Consider the following 16,414-nt stretch of genomic DNA (forward strand, 5'->3'; position numbering starts at 1 on the left):
CATCATGTAAGCCTATGAAAGCCAATAAGTGTCAATGAGCGCTATATAAAGGCTTTTTAGCCTTATTCTTTCTTCTCATGAGAGCCAATAAAAGTCAATAAAAGCCTTTATTTTGGTTAGTTTTTGGTTAATTTTTCAAATAACAAAATCTCTCATCTTTTCTGCTAAATCATCATTCATTTTCTTTGTCACATGACTATAAATTCTTAAAATCATCTGCTCGTTAGAATGACCTACTCGTTCCATAATACTTTTTATAGGTACACCCATTTCTATCAACAATGAAATATGAGAATGCCTAAGCATATGTAACGTATATTTTCTTTCATCTGTTTCTTTTCCTAAAACTGAACAAGTTTTTTTGAAATGAGATGATAGATTAACATAACCGAATATTCCACCTTTTTTATCTACGAAAACAAAAGAATCATCCTTTAAATTTGTACGAAAATAATTTAATATCTCGATACAACGATTATTTAAAGTAATTGTTCTATATGATTCTACAGTTTTAGGAGTTTGTAGTTCTCTTTCCTTTTCAGAGACACCCAAGTGGTTTTAAAGTATGTTGCACACTTAAAGTTTGTTTCTCAAAATCTATATCTTCCCATTGCAAACCTAAAGCTTCACCAATACGAAGTCCTGTCAGAAATAAAAACTCGTATAATAACAATTTTCTAACATCTCTTTCATAAGGTCTATTCTTTTCAAGAATAAATCTCATTTCATCAAGATTTAAGAATTTATTTTGTTTCCTCTTTAAATCTTCTAAAGTTTTCTTTTCTTTAGGAAGTACGACACGTTCCATTGGATTTTTTTCAATATAACCTATGCTTTTAGCGTAAGTAAAAAATAAGTTGTATTGTGTTCTTCTTAATCTCCTACTAGCTGATGAAAGGTTAGAGTTCAAAAGAAATGATTGGATTTGTGAAGATTCAATATTTGATATTTCTTCTGACCCAAATTTTTGCAAAAATTTACTGAACCCTGCCTTTTCAATAAATAAAGTTGATGGCTTCAGTTCTTCTTGTCTTATTTTTGCCAATCTTCAAAAATACATGAAAGTGTTATAGATTCATTTTTTATCTCTTTTTTTGTTTGAGCAGAGTTAATTTTCTCAACTAATCTTAATTTAGCTTCTGACTGAGAAACACGACTTTTTGAGTTCATGGTAACCGAAACCTGTCTCCATTTTTTTAAATTTTCATCAAAAAATTTCTCGTAATATCTATATTTCCCATTTTCTAATTTTTAAAAAACATCTTTTCTCCTATTTTTGATAAAAATATCAAGTAAGAAAAAGCGTGTATGGTAAATATTATACCATTTCATAGTGCTTTTTTATACTCTTTTTCTTTATAACGTAAATATTCCTCATAGCCTGCAAGATTTATTCTCACCGTTCTATGACCAAATTTTTCAACATATTTTTTAAAGTATTCATTTGACCTCATAGCCTGTAAATCTCTTGTAATTGTCCTTAGTGAAAATCCGAATCTTATGCAAAGTTCTTGTCTTGTTACTAAATCTCCCATTTTATTACCTTTCTAACGCAAAAAAATAGAGCAAGATTTCTCCTGCTCTTTTCCTTTCTTCTCTTATTGTGGATACTCTTTAGCTAATTGATTCAAATCTCTTGAATACCATTCAAACCATTGTGCATAGTCGTTACCGTCCTTTTGTATTGAGTTTTCATCCCATACGTCAGCCCAAAAAGGAGGTTTCCCCTTTGGCATAGCATAACAACCTATCCAAGTTCTTCCATCACCTTCCCATCTACTATCAATCACAAAACCTTTACTCTTTAAATCTAGCCACGCTAGTCGCTCCATTTCTCGTTGTTCCATTTTTACCTCAATTCTTTAACATTTCAAATTTTTTTCTTGAACTATGATAAATTGCTACTGTCATCTCCTCATGACCTCTTGCACTTATTTGAATTTCATTCCAAGCCGTATTATAGAAAAAATAAATACGTTCAACTCCTTCATAATCTTCCCCAAATTCATCTAACAATTCATCACAAATTTCTTGAATTTCTCCTTGATGTTCTTTTAAAAATTTTTCGTAACGATCCATTTTTTCTTCTCCTTTAATGAATAACAAAAAAGAGCAAGATTTTTTATTGCTCCCTCAAAATAGTCTTATAATTCTTTTTCTAATTCCTGCATTCTATAATTTATTTCTAACGAGTAAATGCTGTGCCAACATTCTATTTTAAAGCATTCAAGGTCTAAGTTATTAATATCATGTTCTACAGGATACGCTTCATCTGTCGAATAGTTTTCATATTTATTATAACCAAGCTCATTTAAAACTTTTCTTAAAAGTTTAAGATTTTTTCTTGTCGCTCTATATCTTTTAAACTCCATTTCCACCTCTTCTAATTAATAATTTAAGATGCTCAACCAGTTCATATCACTTAAATTTCTACTTTCAGCAAGTATTCCACTTATTGAAAATCCTTGCTTTTCTAAATCATCCGCATATCTTTTTAGATAGCGAACACTATTATCTAAATTGTTCGCAAAAATACTTAATCTTTGCCGATACCGCTGTTCCAATTGAACAAGGAAAATAACATGGTCAGAAAATACATGAATAAATGCTTTGTCTATCTGCAAATAACCCAACATTTTTTCTTCTAAGATTCCCCATTCTTTTTTAGATTTTATAATACTACTTTCTTGTATTGCTTTAATTTTCCCAATTGCTATTTTTAGTTGTTCAGCCCATACTATAACTTCAGATAAAGTCGCATAAGGGTAGAGTTTTAATTCTCCTTCTATTTCTCGCAGTCTGTGGTCAAAGTGTCTGAAATTATTCTCTAATACCCTTTCTGACATTTTCCCACTTGCTCTAACTTCTTCAAGTTCGGTCATACTCTCTCCTTTCCATTGTTCGGAAATAACTTTCAAAACCTTGGTATTTTCAACGTGAAAACTAAGTTAATACCGAACATTATTTATTTTCCAATCACATAATGCAATTGACTGGCTTGTGCTTTTGTTAAAACTTGGAAAGTATATACTGTGCTAAAACCAGTTCCTGATTGTGAAATTAAGACTGAACCGTCTGAATGTATTCCTTCTACAAAAGCCACGTGACCGTAAACAGGGTCTGCGTTCCATTGACCACCTACCGTTTGACCGCCACTAAAACTAACCGCACTATGAAGTGTTGGAGATGTCGTTACAGTATATCCTGCTTGATGTTGCCAGTCAGCACCATTTCCCATATACATTCCAAAAGTAATGCCGAAATCTTTGGCTCGATTCCATGTAAACCACGTACATTGTTTATACTCATAACTTGTCGCAAGATAACCACTTGTATCAATGGGCTTATCCAAAGTCCAACCTGAAGGTATATCTGGAGTAATTCCTGAACCGCCACCAGTTCCACTATCACCACCAGTCGTCATGAACGTGTACCAATATTCCGCAAAACCTTGACGTTTTGAAAGGCTATCAACCGCCCCTGCACGTTCCCACTTTCGCATAATATCTTCAGTCGTTTGCTTAACATTAGTTCCTTTGACTAATTGTTTAAGTAACGTTGAATCTGTACCGTCTTGCTCAAACATGAACTCAACTTGAAGATTAGTACCTGTCCAAGATTTTTTCTGACTTTTCGCATAGTTAAGTAAGTTTACTCGCCTGCCACTATCCCATTGAGCCAAGCCGAAAGCATAACCGCCTAAAGTGGTATCCATTGCTTTTGCTTCATTATAAGTTGCATTAGATTGAATAATTGAAGGTTGAAGTTCACTTTCTGCTTGATTATTACCAAGTAAAGCAGCAGCCCCTTCTTTTGTTCCACCTTCTTTTAGAACTCTATCCCAAATCACTTTTGCAGTTTGTTGCTGTGGTGTATTGGTATTAATATCTGTATCTGAAGAAGAATTTGAACCAACAAATAATGAAAAGAAAGCTAATATTGGCAATAAAAGCAACAAAAAAGGAAGGCTAACTAATATAACCTTCCGCTTAATTGCTTTTTTCATTTTCACCCCCTATTTTTCATCAATCACAAATGGATTGTTAAGTTTTTGATTGGTATCATTATTATCCCAAGGATAGTTTGGTTTACGTTTAAAACTACTATGACTGCCTTTTTCCTTTTCAAATCTTTCAGCCATTCTACCTGCTGATTGTTTCATTGCTCTTTTATCTAACTTTTCTTTAGCTAAAGCTTTTTGCTTATTTTTAGCTAATTCTGATAGATTAGGTTTTTCTTGGTCAGGAACAGCTTCACGCATTCTACGCTCAATTGCTCTTGCTTGAAGTTGAGTTTTATTTTTATCATAAAGAGCTTGAATCGAAGCATTTTTTTCTTTATTTTTTTGTTCCATCTTTTGAGCAAGATTTGGGTTATTCATAGTTTTTCGTTGTTGATACTGTTTGCGATAGTCAGCTACTTTTCGTTTTAGCAGATTAGGATTTTCAAATTTCTGTTTGCGTTTTTCCAAACGTTGTTTGATTTTTTCTTCTTTAGCCTGTAGTTTTTGACCTTTTTTAGTATCAGGATTTGCTTTATCTGTTTTATTCATGGTACGGTCTGCTTTTTTATTCAAGCCACCATGCCACAAACTACCAGTTCCACCTGTAAATCGTTGTTTAGCTATTTCTTTCGCTTTACCAGTTGCCATTTGACCAGCAGTTAAACCTGCGACCAGTCCTGCTGAAGAACCTGCCAAAAGTGGAGCTTTAATCATATTTGAGCCTTTTCTGCGAACATTTGAAAGTAAGCTATCCATACGACCTGCAAAACCACTATCACTAAGATGTCCTGCTTTGAAAATATCTAAGATTTTTTGACGTTTCTTAAATAAGATAATATATACAATGAATTTTATAAGGGTGATAAAGAAATAATCACTCCCAATCATTGAGGTTACTGTAGAAGAAACAATACTATCTAAAACACTAATTAAAGCTGTACCAATAACGACTACATTAGAAACAATCAATGCCCCGCCTGTTGCTTTTGCCCATCTTAAAATCACTACGTCAAAGACAGGAAATAAGGAAAGAATCCCCACAAATGGCAGTAAAAGTAAGAGAATTAAGAAAAACATTCTCATTACAAAAGCCATTATCGCAAAAGCTAGGTAAATAAAACCGACTAATATTGCATTGAAAATACTTGCTAGAGCAGTTAATACTTTTTCACCCATTTTTTTCGAGGTCAAATGTGAATCTTTTAAATCAGATTGAATCGCTTTTATCTTGTCATTATCATCCCCTGAAGTTAGGAGATTGACAATGTTATCTTCAGAGATATTAGATGAACCATCCGCATTTATTTTCACATTGTCAAAATTAAGGTAAAGAAAGGGAACTTCAACCATTGTCGTTTTTAAATCATTAGAATTTTTCGCAGAAACACCTGCCACCTTAACCGTTGACATCAAAGTAGTTGTAACATCATTTAAAGCAGTATTAACTTGTTCAGTTAACTTTTGACCACCATTAATAAATAGACCTACCAGTATCATCACAAGCGCCAATTTTCTGACCCCTTCAAAAAAGCGACGTTTAAACCAGTAAAATAAAAGACTACTAATAACAGCTATCGCAATAATTGGATAAAGTTGAGGGTTAGAAAATTGATTATAAATATTTTGAACTGTCACGAACAATTGGGCTGTCCATTGAGTGATTAATGAATCACTATTTAACTTTTCATTGACCGCATTCACAAAACGATAAATTGTTTTTGTAACAAAAAATTGAGAACGAATGAAAAAAGTTTGCATTCCTGCATTCATTGAACCTGTTAGAAATTTTCCATCATCAAAATACATATAAGAAGTATAATTATCTAAATTTGCTCTTGCCTTTTTTCTTTCCGCTTCAGTCATGACTTTACTTGGAGAATCATCCGAGCCAAAATCATCTAAATTATCAATTGGTGGTTTAATCGTTCCGTCAGTTATTGATGAATTAGAAGATGAATCTGTTTTATCCTTTGAATCATTTTTGGAACTATTCTTATCACCTGAAACTGAAAAATCAGGAGTAGAGGGCGGAGTAAAGCCTGTATCCGCAAAAGTATGCAGGGCTGAAGGCATAAAAAATGCTAATAGCCCTACAAATAACAACATTTTCTTTTTCACTATGCCACCGCCTTTGCTGATTCCATTTCACTAAACGTTGTTTTAAAGCATTCATTCAATGCTGAATTTTGACCATGAATTACAACACGACCAATCCGACCGAAAGGGTCTTTAGCAAGGGCTTGACCTTTAGTTTGATTTTCATACCAAGTTATCACATCTTCGTCATCATCAGGTAAACCAAATGCTTGAAGAACTGCCTTTGTATTTCCAGTTTCTTTAAAAGCAAAAATTGTTCCAAAAGCTGTATCATCTTCATCAGATGAACCATCTTTTACACTTTGAGTAATCAAAGCCAAGAAATTATTTTCCGAACGTCCAACACGCTTCATCCGCATTAAAATACCTTTTCCAATATCCGTTGTATTAAAGAACCAACCTTCATCAAGGAAAATAACCGTTTCTTGGTCTCGATTTCTTGCACCAAAGAATCGACAAAAATCACCTAACGCATACATGATAATATCTGACATTTTATTTTGAGCTGTTTTTACTTCACCTGATTTAGCTAGATTAAGTCCTGTAACCCCTAAAACGGTGATGTGGTCGTCCATACTAACTGACGGATTTTTACCTTCTGAAAAGACAAGTTCTAGCATTGTACCTGATATTTTTGAAAGGATATTTTCCGAACGGTCTTTAATAAGTTCTTCTTTTGATTTTGCCATTTCTTTAAAAACATTAAGCAATCCAACAGTTTCACCTTTTGCTCTTCTTTCAATGACTTGTTGTAAATGATAGTTAAATGAGTTTTCAAATCTATCATCTTCAGTCAATTTTGTACCAATCAGCCCTTCAGTAACTTGTGTAGAAAGTTCTTTTGCTTGTTCACTTTCCAAAAATACAATAGGGTCTAATGCCCCAATATTCTTTTTATCTTTTGTATTTAGACTGACAAAATGAATATGATTAATATAATCAATCAAAGGCTTATGATAAGCAAACTCTAGATTTCTAATTCTTCGTTCCAAAATTTCATCATCTTCAATAAGAGCGACTAAATCCGCTATTTTTTCTTCCATTTCTGGCAAATAAGATTCTAATTTATCCCTCACATATAAAAACTGTGATTTCATCTCATCTTTAGGGTCAATATAAAGGCTCAACCCTTTTAAGATAGAATGATAAACAAATGCAAGTTTTGCGAAGAAAGATTTACCTGAACCTGTATCACCAAAAATACCCACATGAGGACTATCTCCTAATTTCCCTTCAATATCTTCTTTATTGGCTTGAAACATATTCCAGAAAAACGGAGTAGGTGAACTTGCAATTGCCTTTTCATAGTTTCCTGCCCAATTTAAAGTGGTATGGTCAACACGTCCAAAGTAAAATCCAATATCTGAACCCACTTTTTGACTGACAAAAAACAAGTTTTCAACAAAAGCAGACACTTTCATATTTTGAACCCAATATCTGTCTGAACGTGTCAATTCTTCAGTTGAACGCATTTTATAAAAAAGATAAGGCTGATCCCATTGACTAGGAACAATTTTAACTCCTAAACTTTCCATGGCAGTCATTAACATCTTCTTATAATAATTAATTTCTTCAGGAGTTGAACCAGTAATCGCAAAAACAGGTAAGAAGTCTAGGAAATATTCCCCATTATCTACCCCAGAAATAATATCTTCAAGAATCATATACGCACCAACAGATGAAGATTTTGTCACATTTCCTTTTTCATCTGCTTCTGAAAGTTCCGTACCAATTCTATCTCGATTTCTCTCTGCGGTAGCTTCCATTCCTAAAGCCCCTTTATTTTTTCTAAATCGAGCCTTGATACGAAATTCAACTGGAAATGGTAAAGTTTGCAAGTGTTCGATAAGATGAATATTATTAACCACTTCTGGATAATCAGCCAATGGTAAGAATTTTAATAGGCTACTTCCTTGTGGATGATGAATTTCTAATAGTCCATCGGAGCGAACATCTATCGTTGTATCATCCATATTTTCAATGGCATTTTTAACATCAGCTAACACTTCATCTTTATTGACTTCAATACCACGTAAATAATTAAGTGAATTATAAAGGAGCGTTTCTTCTCTCTTCAAAGGGCGAGCCTGAAGTAAATTTAAATTCATTTCTAAATCTGAAGCCGTTTGTTTATAGGATTCATACCAATTAAGATTGAATTCTAATTCTCTACGAATCAAATTTACAACAGATTTTCTGAAACGTTGCCAGCCTTCTTTCATCATTTTTCTTAAATCACCTGAAAATGAGAAATCACTCAAAGGAACAGTTAAAAAGAATTTATAATGATGTAAGTTTCCTAATTCATTCATTAATTCTGAATAAGACTGCTCTAATAGATACTCTCCAAATTCACGAGTTCTAGGGTCGCAATCTTTTAATAATATTTCATATGATTTAAGTAAATCTTTTGAAAGTGGCTTCACTAAAATTTCAAAGCCTAAATTTTCGTATAAACTGGTAATGACTGCTTGTGTCGCTTGTTTGTGTGCCTCTTTTCCTTTATTATCCATCATTGAGATAATAGACGCAGGCACTTCAAACATTGCAAATACTGTGCCATCATCTTTTAAAACTAAATTATCATGCACCGATAATACGTGATTTTCCCATATTGCTTTTTTCTTCATTTTTCTTCTAATTCCTCTTTTCCTTTTCTTAATGGATGAATCCATCCCTTATATATGCTCTTACCTGCAAATCCAAAGTTAAATAAAAAGACAATCATATCTTTAAAATAAACAGGTGGTGTCTTATCGTCAGGACGAATTTCAGAGATAAATAATGCACTTTTATAGCAAATTATCCCTAGCACCATTAATCGAAAACCAACAGGAAAAACAGTAAATTTTGAAAATAAAAGTTTCCACAAAGCAAAACCAATCAATCCAAAGTAAATAAAAAAGGACAACCGCCAAGCCTTACCTAGCGACCATCCTTCAAAAAGTTTTTGGATTCTTAATGGTTGAGAAAGTGAACTTTTATTAGAATATTTCAGTCCTTTTTTATTTTCTTTTGACAATCATAACTCCTTTTTATTTAGCACCAATCATTTCAAATAGTTTTTGACCAACTGGTTGTAAAACCGTTTGAGGGTCTAGTGTGAGAACAAACAAAACCGCTGCAACAACAATCATCATTATCATTTTACCTGTTGCCTTCTTTTGCCATTCTTTACCTGCAAAATAAATCCCTCCTGCAAAAATGACATATTTTGCATTTTCTTGGAAAAAGTTCCAAAAGCCTGTCAATCCAATCGCACCATAAGTAACGCTGATATGATTAATTAGTATCTCTTTCAATTTGATTTCTCCTATTCTTTCTTACCTTCAGGTAAAGTGTGTTTAAAGTCAGTCGCAAAATATGACTGCTTTTGTTTTTCAATTGTAAATTGATAATTTTCTACGTGTGTTCCGAGTGCATTTTTCATGGTAACTTGAACAACTGCATGATATTTATTGTCACCTTTTGATTCATAAGTGGCTTGGTCTAAAGATTTAAATTCTTGACTCTTATTAAGAGATAACCCTTTTGAAATTAATTTCAACGTATCACCGTCAGTTGTATAAGCAGTAAACAATGATTTTGTGAACTTGTCTAAATCTTTTTTGACTGAAGCACTATTGTTATCAGTACCTGACCATGTTTTAGTAGGCACTTGATTTTCAGTTGCCTGTAAATCAGGAACACTTGAAAAATAAGGTTCATCTGAAATATAGTAAGCTGAACCTACTTTTTGGTAAGGAATCGTAAACAAAGTTGTTTCATCATGATATTTCACCACATTTTGTTTCGTTGTATCTTTTCCTTTTTTGACTTCTTTTGTTGTGACTTCACCTGCACTATAAGTCACTTTATAAGTCGCTTCATTATCCGTCAAACTCATCATGACCGCACCCTCAAATTTGGAAGGTGTACGTTGAATACCTTGACTAATCACTGGCAGATTTTGAACAAAATAAGCATTAATATCTTTAACTGCTGTTTCTTGTTCTTTTTCATCTTCAGGGAATGTGAAATATGTTTGAACAAAACCGTCAAGATAATTTTTCGCTTGCAAATCAAGTCCATTACCTGAAGCCTTTTGCGTAGCACTCACTTCTTCGTGAATAATTTTCTGAGTAGGTCTATAACCGCTTGCCATTAAGCCAAACAAGACCACGTTTGACAATATTAAGAAACCGACCCCACCCACAACCAAAGTCCCTACCTGTTTAGCTGAAACCCTTTTAAACTTAGGCGGTGTTTCATTTGGCAACTTCCTTAACATTTTCGGCTTATTCTTTTCAGGCTTTCTACCTGCAAGGAGAGAAAACTTAGACTTCTTTTTTTCAGGAATTTCAGTTGTTTTTGAAACTTTTGTTTCCACTACAGGTTCTTCTTTGCCAACAACTTCTGGAGTATCTGATTTTTTATAGAAATTTTCTAGTTTTAATACTTCAGCGTCACTCAAAGTTTTAGTTGTAGATTTAGCAGGAATTCCAAATTCTTGAGCCTTAGAGAGTAATTCTTTTCTATCAACTCCTAGTTTATTAGCTAAATCTAATATTTTAATTTTGCTCATATTCCTCACCTTCTTTTTCAACAGCTTTAAAAGATACATCACTTCTTAACCATTTTTCAGCCACTTCTTCAGCTTTCTTTTTAGTATCAAAAGTGGTAGCAAATTTTAAGTGTTTAGTCGCTCCACCATTGGCACAAAGATAGCCACCACGCATTTTTACAACGTACATTTTACATTTCACTCCCCATTAATAATTGAATATCTCTTTTATCTTCAAAATGGTTTTTAAAATCAATTATATTTCTAGTGCCAGAGCATAAACTATTAAACGCTCTTTCAGTTTCTTCAGGGCTTTCAAAATCTAATGCTAATCTAAAAGTTTTTCCTGATTTTATCCATTTTTTATCTGAAATTTTAGCTATTGGATAACAACCAATAATTGATGAAGTTGGATAAAATCTAGGATAATCTTTGTTCCAATCTTCAATTTGTATTCTTGTACCGTCAGGCATTTCAGCTTTTTTGATTATTTTCATCTTCACTTACTTTTCTTATAAAATTGATATGAAGTGACACCTAATCCATCATGATAAAACATAACTAAGAGTGTCTTTTCATCTTCCAAATACCATTTAGTAGTTAACAGTTCCTTTTTAAAACCATAAAACCTTTTACTAATTGGTGGAGTTCTTGATTTAACTGCAATATGTTTTGAGATTGCTCTCTCCATATCTTGCAGTTGATATTGACTTATTTTTTTATTTTCCATTTTCACCCAAAATAAAAAGCAGATAATTAAATCTGCTCTTTTTTAAACAATGTCATGTTCATAAGTTTGCTCATATTCATCACAAAAAATAATCACATCTTCATCAAATTCTACAATCTCAAATTTTTCTCTAATAAAATCATGGAGTTTATCTTCATTTGTTTCACCTGTTTGTCTTTTTTGTGATTTTAGAAAGAATTGACGAGCCTGTCTTTCAAGTATTCGCCACGCTTTTTCATAGGTCAATTTATCCACCTTCTTCTTTAGCTGATTTTTTCTTTTTCATATAATAAACAGCACCAGTACCAAGAGCGACTAAGACTGCTAACGCACCACCATACATAATCATATCTCCTGTTTCACTACCTGTAGTTGGTAATGAAACTTTAGGGGTTGGTGTAGGAGTGGTACTTGGAGTAGTAGGTTTTGAACTTGACGGAGTTGTTGAACTTGGTGGAGTAACTGGTTTTTTGACTTTTTCGACTGTCAACGTTTGGTCTTGGTCTTTCAAATCATCATGTTTTGCTTTTGGTTCATCTGTTTTAGGGTTTTTTCCTTCATCAAACAAATCTTCAGTCCAAACATAAGTAACGGTTGAAGTTTCAGGAACATCAGCGTCTTTTGTTGTATCAACAGTAGATTCAATTTGTTTTTCTTGTGCTTTGACCGTTTCATCATCAACCGTGAAATTCAAAGTACGGATAACTTTTGATTCTGTCACTTTTCCGTCTTTATCCGTCACAACACGGTGAAGTGTAGCCACCATTTGGTCGCCTTTTATAGCATTTGTTGTCATGATTTTATCGTAGAGAGGAGTTGTTTTGGAAATTTCGACTTTTTGAATCGTTTGGTCGCCATCTTTGGTATGTGCCTTTGTTTTAATGGTTGGCACGACAGGAGTAACTGGTTTATCTACCAAAGTTCCAAGATTAACTTTGAACATTGTAGAATTATCAGTTACTTTATCCAACGAAACATCAAGCGTTGTAATCACTTGTTTTGTAACAGTATCAGTAAATGTTACTGTATATCCTGTGATATTTCCGTCCTTATCTTTATTTGTTGTAGTAACAATAGAGATTGGATTGATTAATTGAAGGGTATCACCTTCTTGTGGTAATTCTTCAAGAAGTCCGTCACCAAACGGAATTTTGGTGAAATTAACTTGTCCGTTGTTCGTTACACCGTTAGAATCTTCATTTGCCCCTGAAGTCACTTCAATTGGTTTTCCTTTAGTATCTCCTGTAGGAGTATATCGGAAAGTACGCCCATTTAAACCAGTCAATGAACCATTGACATCTTGCGCTTTGATAAATCCAAAATTGAAGTCAAGGACTTTATCAGTCGCTTTATCATCATCTATAAAGTTTGATGTTTTATCATCAAATTTACTTGATGAATCAAATTTGACTTCATATTTTTCGGTTGATAAGCTATAACCTTCAGGAGCAACGGTTTCTTTCCAATAATATTCTTTTGAGTTATCAAGATTTTTCAATCCTGCTTTCAAATCATCTCCAAGTTTAAAGGAAACATTGGTATCATCTGCTTTAGTACCAGCAGTAACTGTAATAGGATATCCTTTTTGACCGTCAGACCATTTGACAGGTGAAATATCTGATTTATTAAACAACCCAAAAATTGCACCTTTTAAGTGTGCAGCCCCTTGTGTTTCACCGCTACCAGTATCAGCATCTGCTTTTGTAAGGTTTGCTTCACCAAGTCCGATAACATTTATATTAAGCAAAGCATTTGCTTTTGAAGGGTCTTGACTGGCTGAAACTGATTGACTGCTTTTCCCTGTTTCATCTCCATCTGTTGAAAAAACATACCATGGTAACTCTGATGTAGACTGTGCAGTATTTTGGAATTGCAATGCCTTTAAAATGGTTCCAGTTTTAGTTGTAATATTAGCTTTTAATTTTAAAACATTTCCTGAAACACTTTCAGTTAAACCTTGAACATTATTTTTAACGAAAGGAAAATTAGGAAGAACTGATTTTGTGTCTGTAACTGGTTTTTCTACACCTTGAATCAAATCAATTGTAGAGCCATTAAAACTAGGTAGTTCACGCATTTTCTTAGCTTGATTAATTAAGTCATTTGCTCCTGTTTTAATTTTATCAGCGTCATCTAAAAGCGTGTTATCTTTTACAATCAAATCTTTTGTTTGATTTTCAGAAACCCCTGCTTCATCAAGTAACAAGTAAGTCGCATGTTGAGCTTGAGCATACGCTAAAAGTGAACCGTCTTTTTGTGCGAGGTAGTCCACATTATTAAGTACAGCCTTTTGTTCGGCAGTTAATTTTTGAAAAATCTCATTGATTTTACTTTGTTGTGCATTGGTTGTATTGTTCGGAAGTGGTACTCCAAGCCCCAAACACCATGCAGGTGTCCCATCACCTAAAGTAAGCATTGGTTTTGGATGTTCTTTACCATTTTGGTCAATTTCATAATACAAGGGTTTATTGTTTTCCCAATTAACTGTAGTATTTGTAGGAATACTTGCTTTTACATTTGTACTTTGAGCATTAGCATAGACAAGCCCTACAGTACCTAACCCAACAGCAAGAATACTAGCACATGTTACGAATACTTTTTTATGCTTGCGCATTTTCCAATTTGTAACTTTCTTTTCAGATGTCAAAGCATTCAACATTTTTTTCTGTTTACTCATGAGTAAATCTCCTTTTTTAATTTAGCTAAAATAAAAAAACTGCCATTACTGACAGTTAAGCGACTAGTTTTTTGTCGTTTCGGACAAGTATTATTTATTTTCACCATTGGTATATAGAACAAACGGAGCATTTCCTTTTCCAATATCATCTATGGAAATTTCACCAAATCGTTCTCCTTCAATTTTTTTTATAACAAAATCATCTGTTTTAGTTTTATACTCTTTATCCTGATAACGATATTTAACAGTTAAGTGTTCAATTTCATTCCAAACAGGGATATAATTTACTGTTATATTTTTTCCATCACCAGTAATCATTGGAATCATGCTAAAAACATCTTCTTTATCATGGTCAGTTGATATTATCTCAACCTTGACTGATTCAACCTTGCCACTTTCAATATCTTCAGATTTTGAACAACCTACAAATCCAAATACAGCCAAACTTGCCAGTAATAAGATTAATATTTTTTTCACATCTCAATTCCTTTCATTTTTTCTACCTACCAAATAATCTATGCTGACATCAAAATAATCTGCAAGCTTTATCAAAGTTTCACCACTAGGTGAACGTTCGCCTACTTCCCACCTACGATAATTTTGCTGTGACATTCCCAAATGAATACCTACTTGACTTTGTGTAAGTCCTTATTCTCCTCACCTAAATTAAATAATGCCATCCCTAGACAGCTAACTCCAAAGCTTACAAACCAAATAGATATTAGTTTTATAACTTCGTGCCAATCGCTAACGCTATAAATGTTAAATAAGCAATACAATATTAACCAAGGTAGCATTACAGCCCAAATCAATGCACAAATCCAAATAAAACCTAAGGGCATCAAAACTATTAACAGTAATATACTTTTTATTACTTTACATATCGTTTTCATTTTCTATCCCTTTCTAATCTCCCAATTAGGCTTTTGAATATTTGATTTTGGTAAAAATCGAGGAGCAATCGCAATTGACAGCGGAGTTGAGATAGGATTGTATTTCTCACACAGCCACATGACCTTTTTTTCATTAATTCCAGGCCAAAATTGATTTGTACCGTCAGGAAACATAATTTGAATATCATACAAATCTTTATATGGTGCTTTGTGAAGTGAAAAATCAATCTGTGGTTGTGCTTTGCTCATATTTGTTACTGTCATATTTTTTATTTCTCACTCATGGTGAGTATCCTTTCTCTTGCCTTACCATGAGTGAGGCTTTTAACATTGTTATTTTTCAGATAAGGAAAGGCAAACCCTACCCTTATTTTAAAGTTTTACGTGGACTATTTATTTAGCGCCACTACGTGCTTGCGCTTCTGCTTCTTCCAGTTTTCCTTTTAATTCATTAAATGATTTCTTTGTAAAGTTGTATGCGGTTGAACCTTTGAGAAGATTTCTAATCAAATCATTTGTACGATTGGCAATCACTTCGACGGTATCATCTGAAATAGAGGTATCATTTTCAAGTGTACGAAGTGCTTTCCCTTGTCCTTTGAGTTTTGAAACGGCTTCTTGATAGGCATTTCCTGCATTGATTACAGCTTCAATTTCGTTTAAATCAGTTGTAAGTTGTTTAAGTCCTGTTTTTAAAGTTGGCATATTTTATCTCTTTTCTTTTATTATTTCCCACCACAAAATTTGCCTTCCCTTATCTGAAAAATAACTTTGTTTTTATTTATGAAAAATCATAAAGTGGCTTGTGCTAAATCATTATCAATTAAAAAGTAAATTGCCATTTTATAGCCTTCAGGCAAATCCGCAATCCTTTTTTCTTGATAGAGTGAATAATATTTTTTACGTGTCATTGAATCAGGCGGAAACATCAAGCCTACTTCATTGAGCAATCCCAACGCTTCAGTTTCATTTGGAATATAAAAAAAGAGCTGGTCATAAACTCCCTGCTCAAATTTTTTCAAATTAAATTCATATCCACTCATTTTATACTGGAGCATTCGGACGTTATTTGGAACTCTCAACATTCTTTTTTGAAAATGTTCTACATTAGGACTAATCACCTCTTCCTTTCCTCCTTATTAATACTATAAGCCAAATTAATACGGCAAGACCGAAAAAACATTTAAAATAAAAAAGAAAACTCATAAAATCATTTGTCATACTATCAGTACCTCCTTATCTAATTATCATTGAAAAATATCACCAAGTATTGCACCAATTATAGCCCATAAAATAATGATAAATAAAATTTTATAAACTATCTCATTAACTGGAAAACCTGCAAATTTGAATAAGCTATCCATTTGCACCCCTTATCATTCTAAATTCCTTCAAGAATTTTTCTTGTCTTTCTGTAAGTTCTGCTTCATTAAAAATTTCTTCCAAACGACTTTCACCTGTCAGTTCTTCA

General features: G+C 33.1%; 2 protein-coding genes across 2 annotated transcripts; both read right to left on the reverse strand.

Moving 5' to 3' along the window:
* Positions 1–2,965: 2,965 nt before the first annotated feature.
* On the reverse strand, positions 2,966–4,006 carry LOC122404329 (N-acetylmuramoyl-L-alanine amidase sle1-like). Its single transcript, XM_043408264.1, has one exon. The coding sequence runs from the start codon at positions 4,004–4,006 to the stop codon at positions 2,966–2,968; it is 1,041 nt and encodes a 346-aa protein (XP_043264199.1).
* Positions 4,007–6,120: 2,114 nt separating this feature from the next.
* On the reverse strand, positions 6,121–8,775 carry LOC122404330 (uncharacterized protein YddE-like). The gene has a single exon (XM_043408265.1). The coding sequence runs from the start codon at positions 8,773–8,775 to the stop codon at positions 6,121–6,123; it is 2,655 nt and encodes an 884-aa protein (XP_043264200.1).
* Positions 8,776–16,414: the final 7,639 nt, after the last annotated feature.

Source organism: Colletes gigas, unplaced genomic scaffold (assembly GCF_013123115.1).
Source record: "Colletes gigas isolate AHSC1104 unplaced genomic scaffold, ASM1312311v1 Colletes_gigas_Sc00186, whole genome shotgun sequence".
NCBI lineage: Eukaryota > Metazoa > Arthropoda > Insecta > Hymenoptera > Colletidae > Colletes > Colletes gigas.

Coding starts and splice junctions, on each gene's coding strand:
- LOC122404329 (XM_043408264.1), bottom strand. CDS start 4,006: ATGAAAAAAGCAATTAAGCGGAAGGTTATATTAGTTAGCCTTCCTTTT.
- LOC122404330 (XM_043408265.1), bottom strand. CDS start 8,775: ATGGATTCATCCATTAAGAAAAGGAAAAGAGGAATTAGAAGAAAAATG.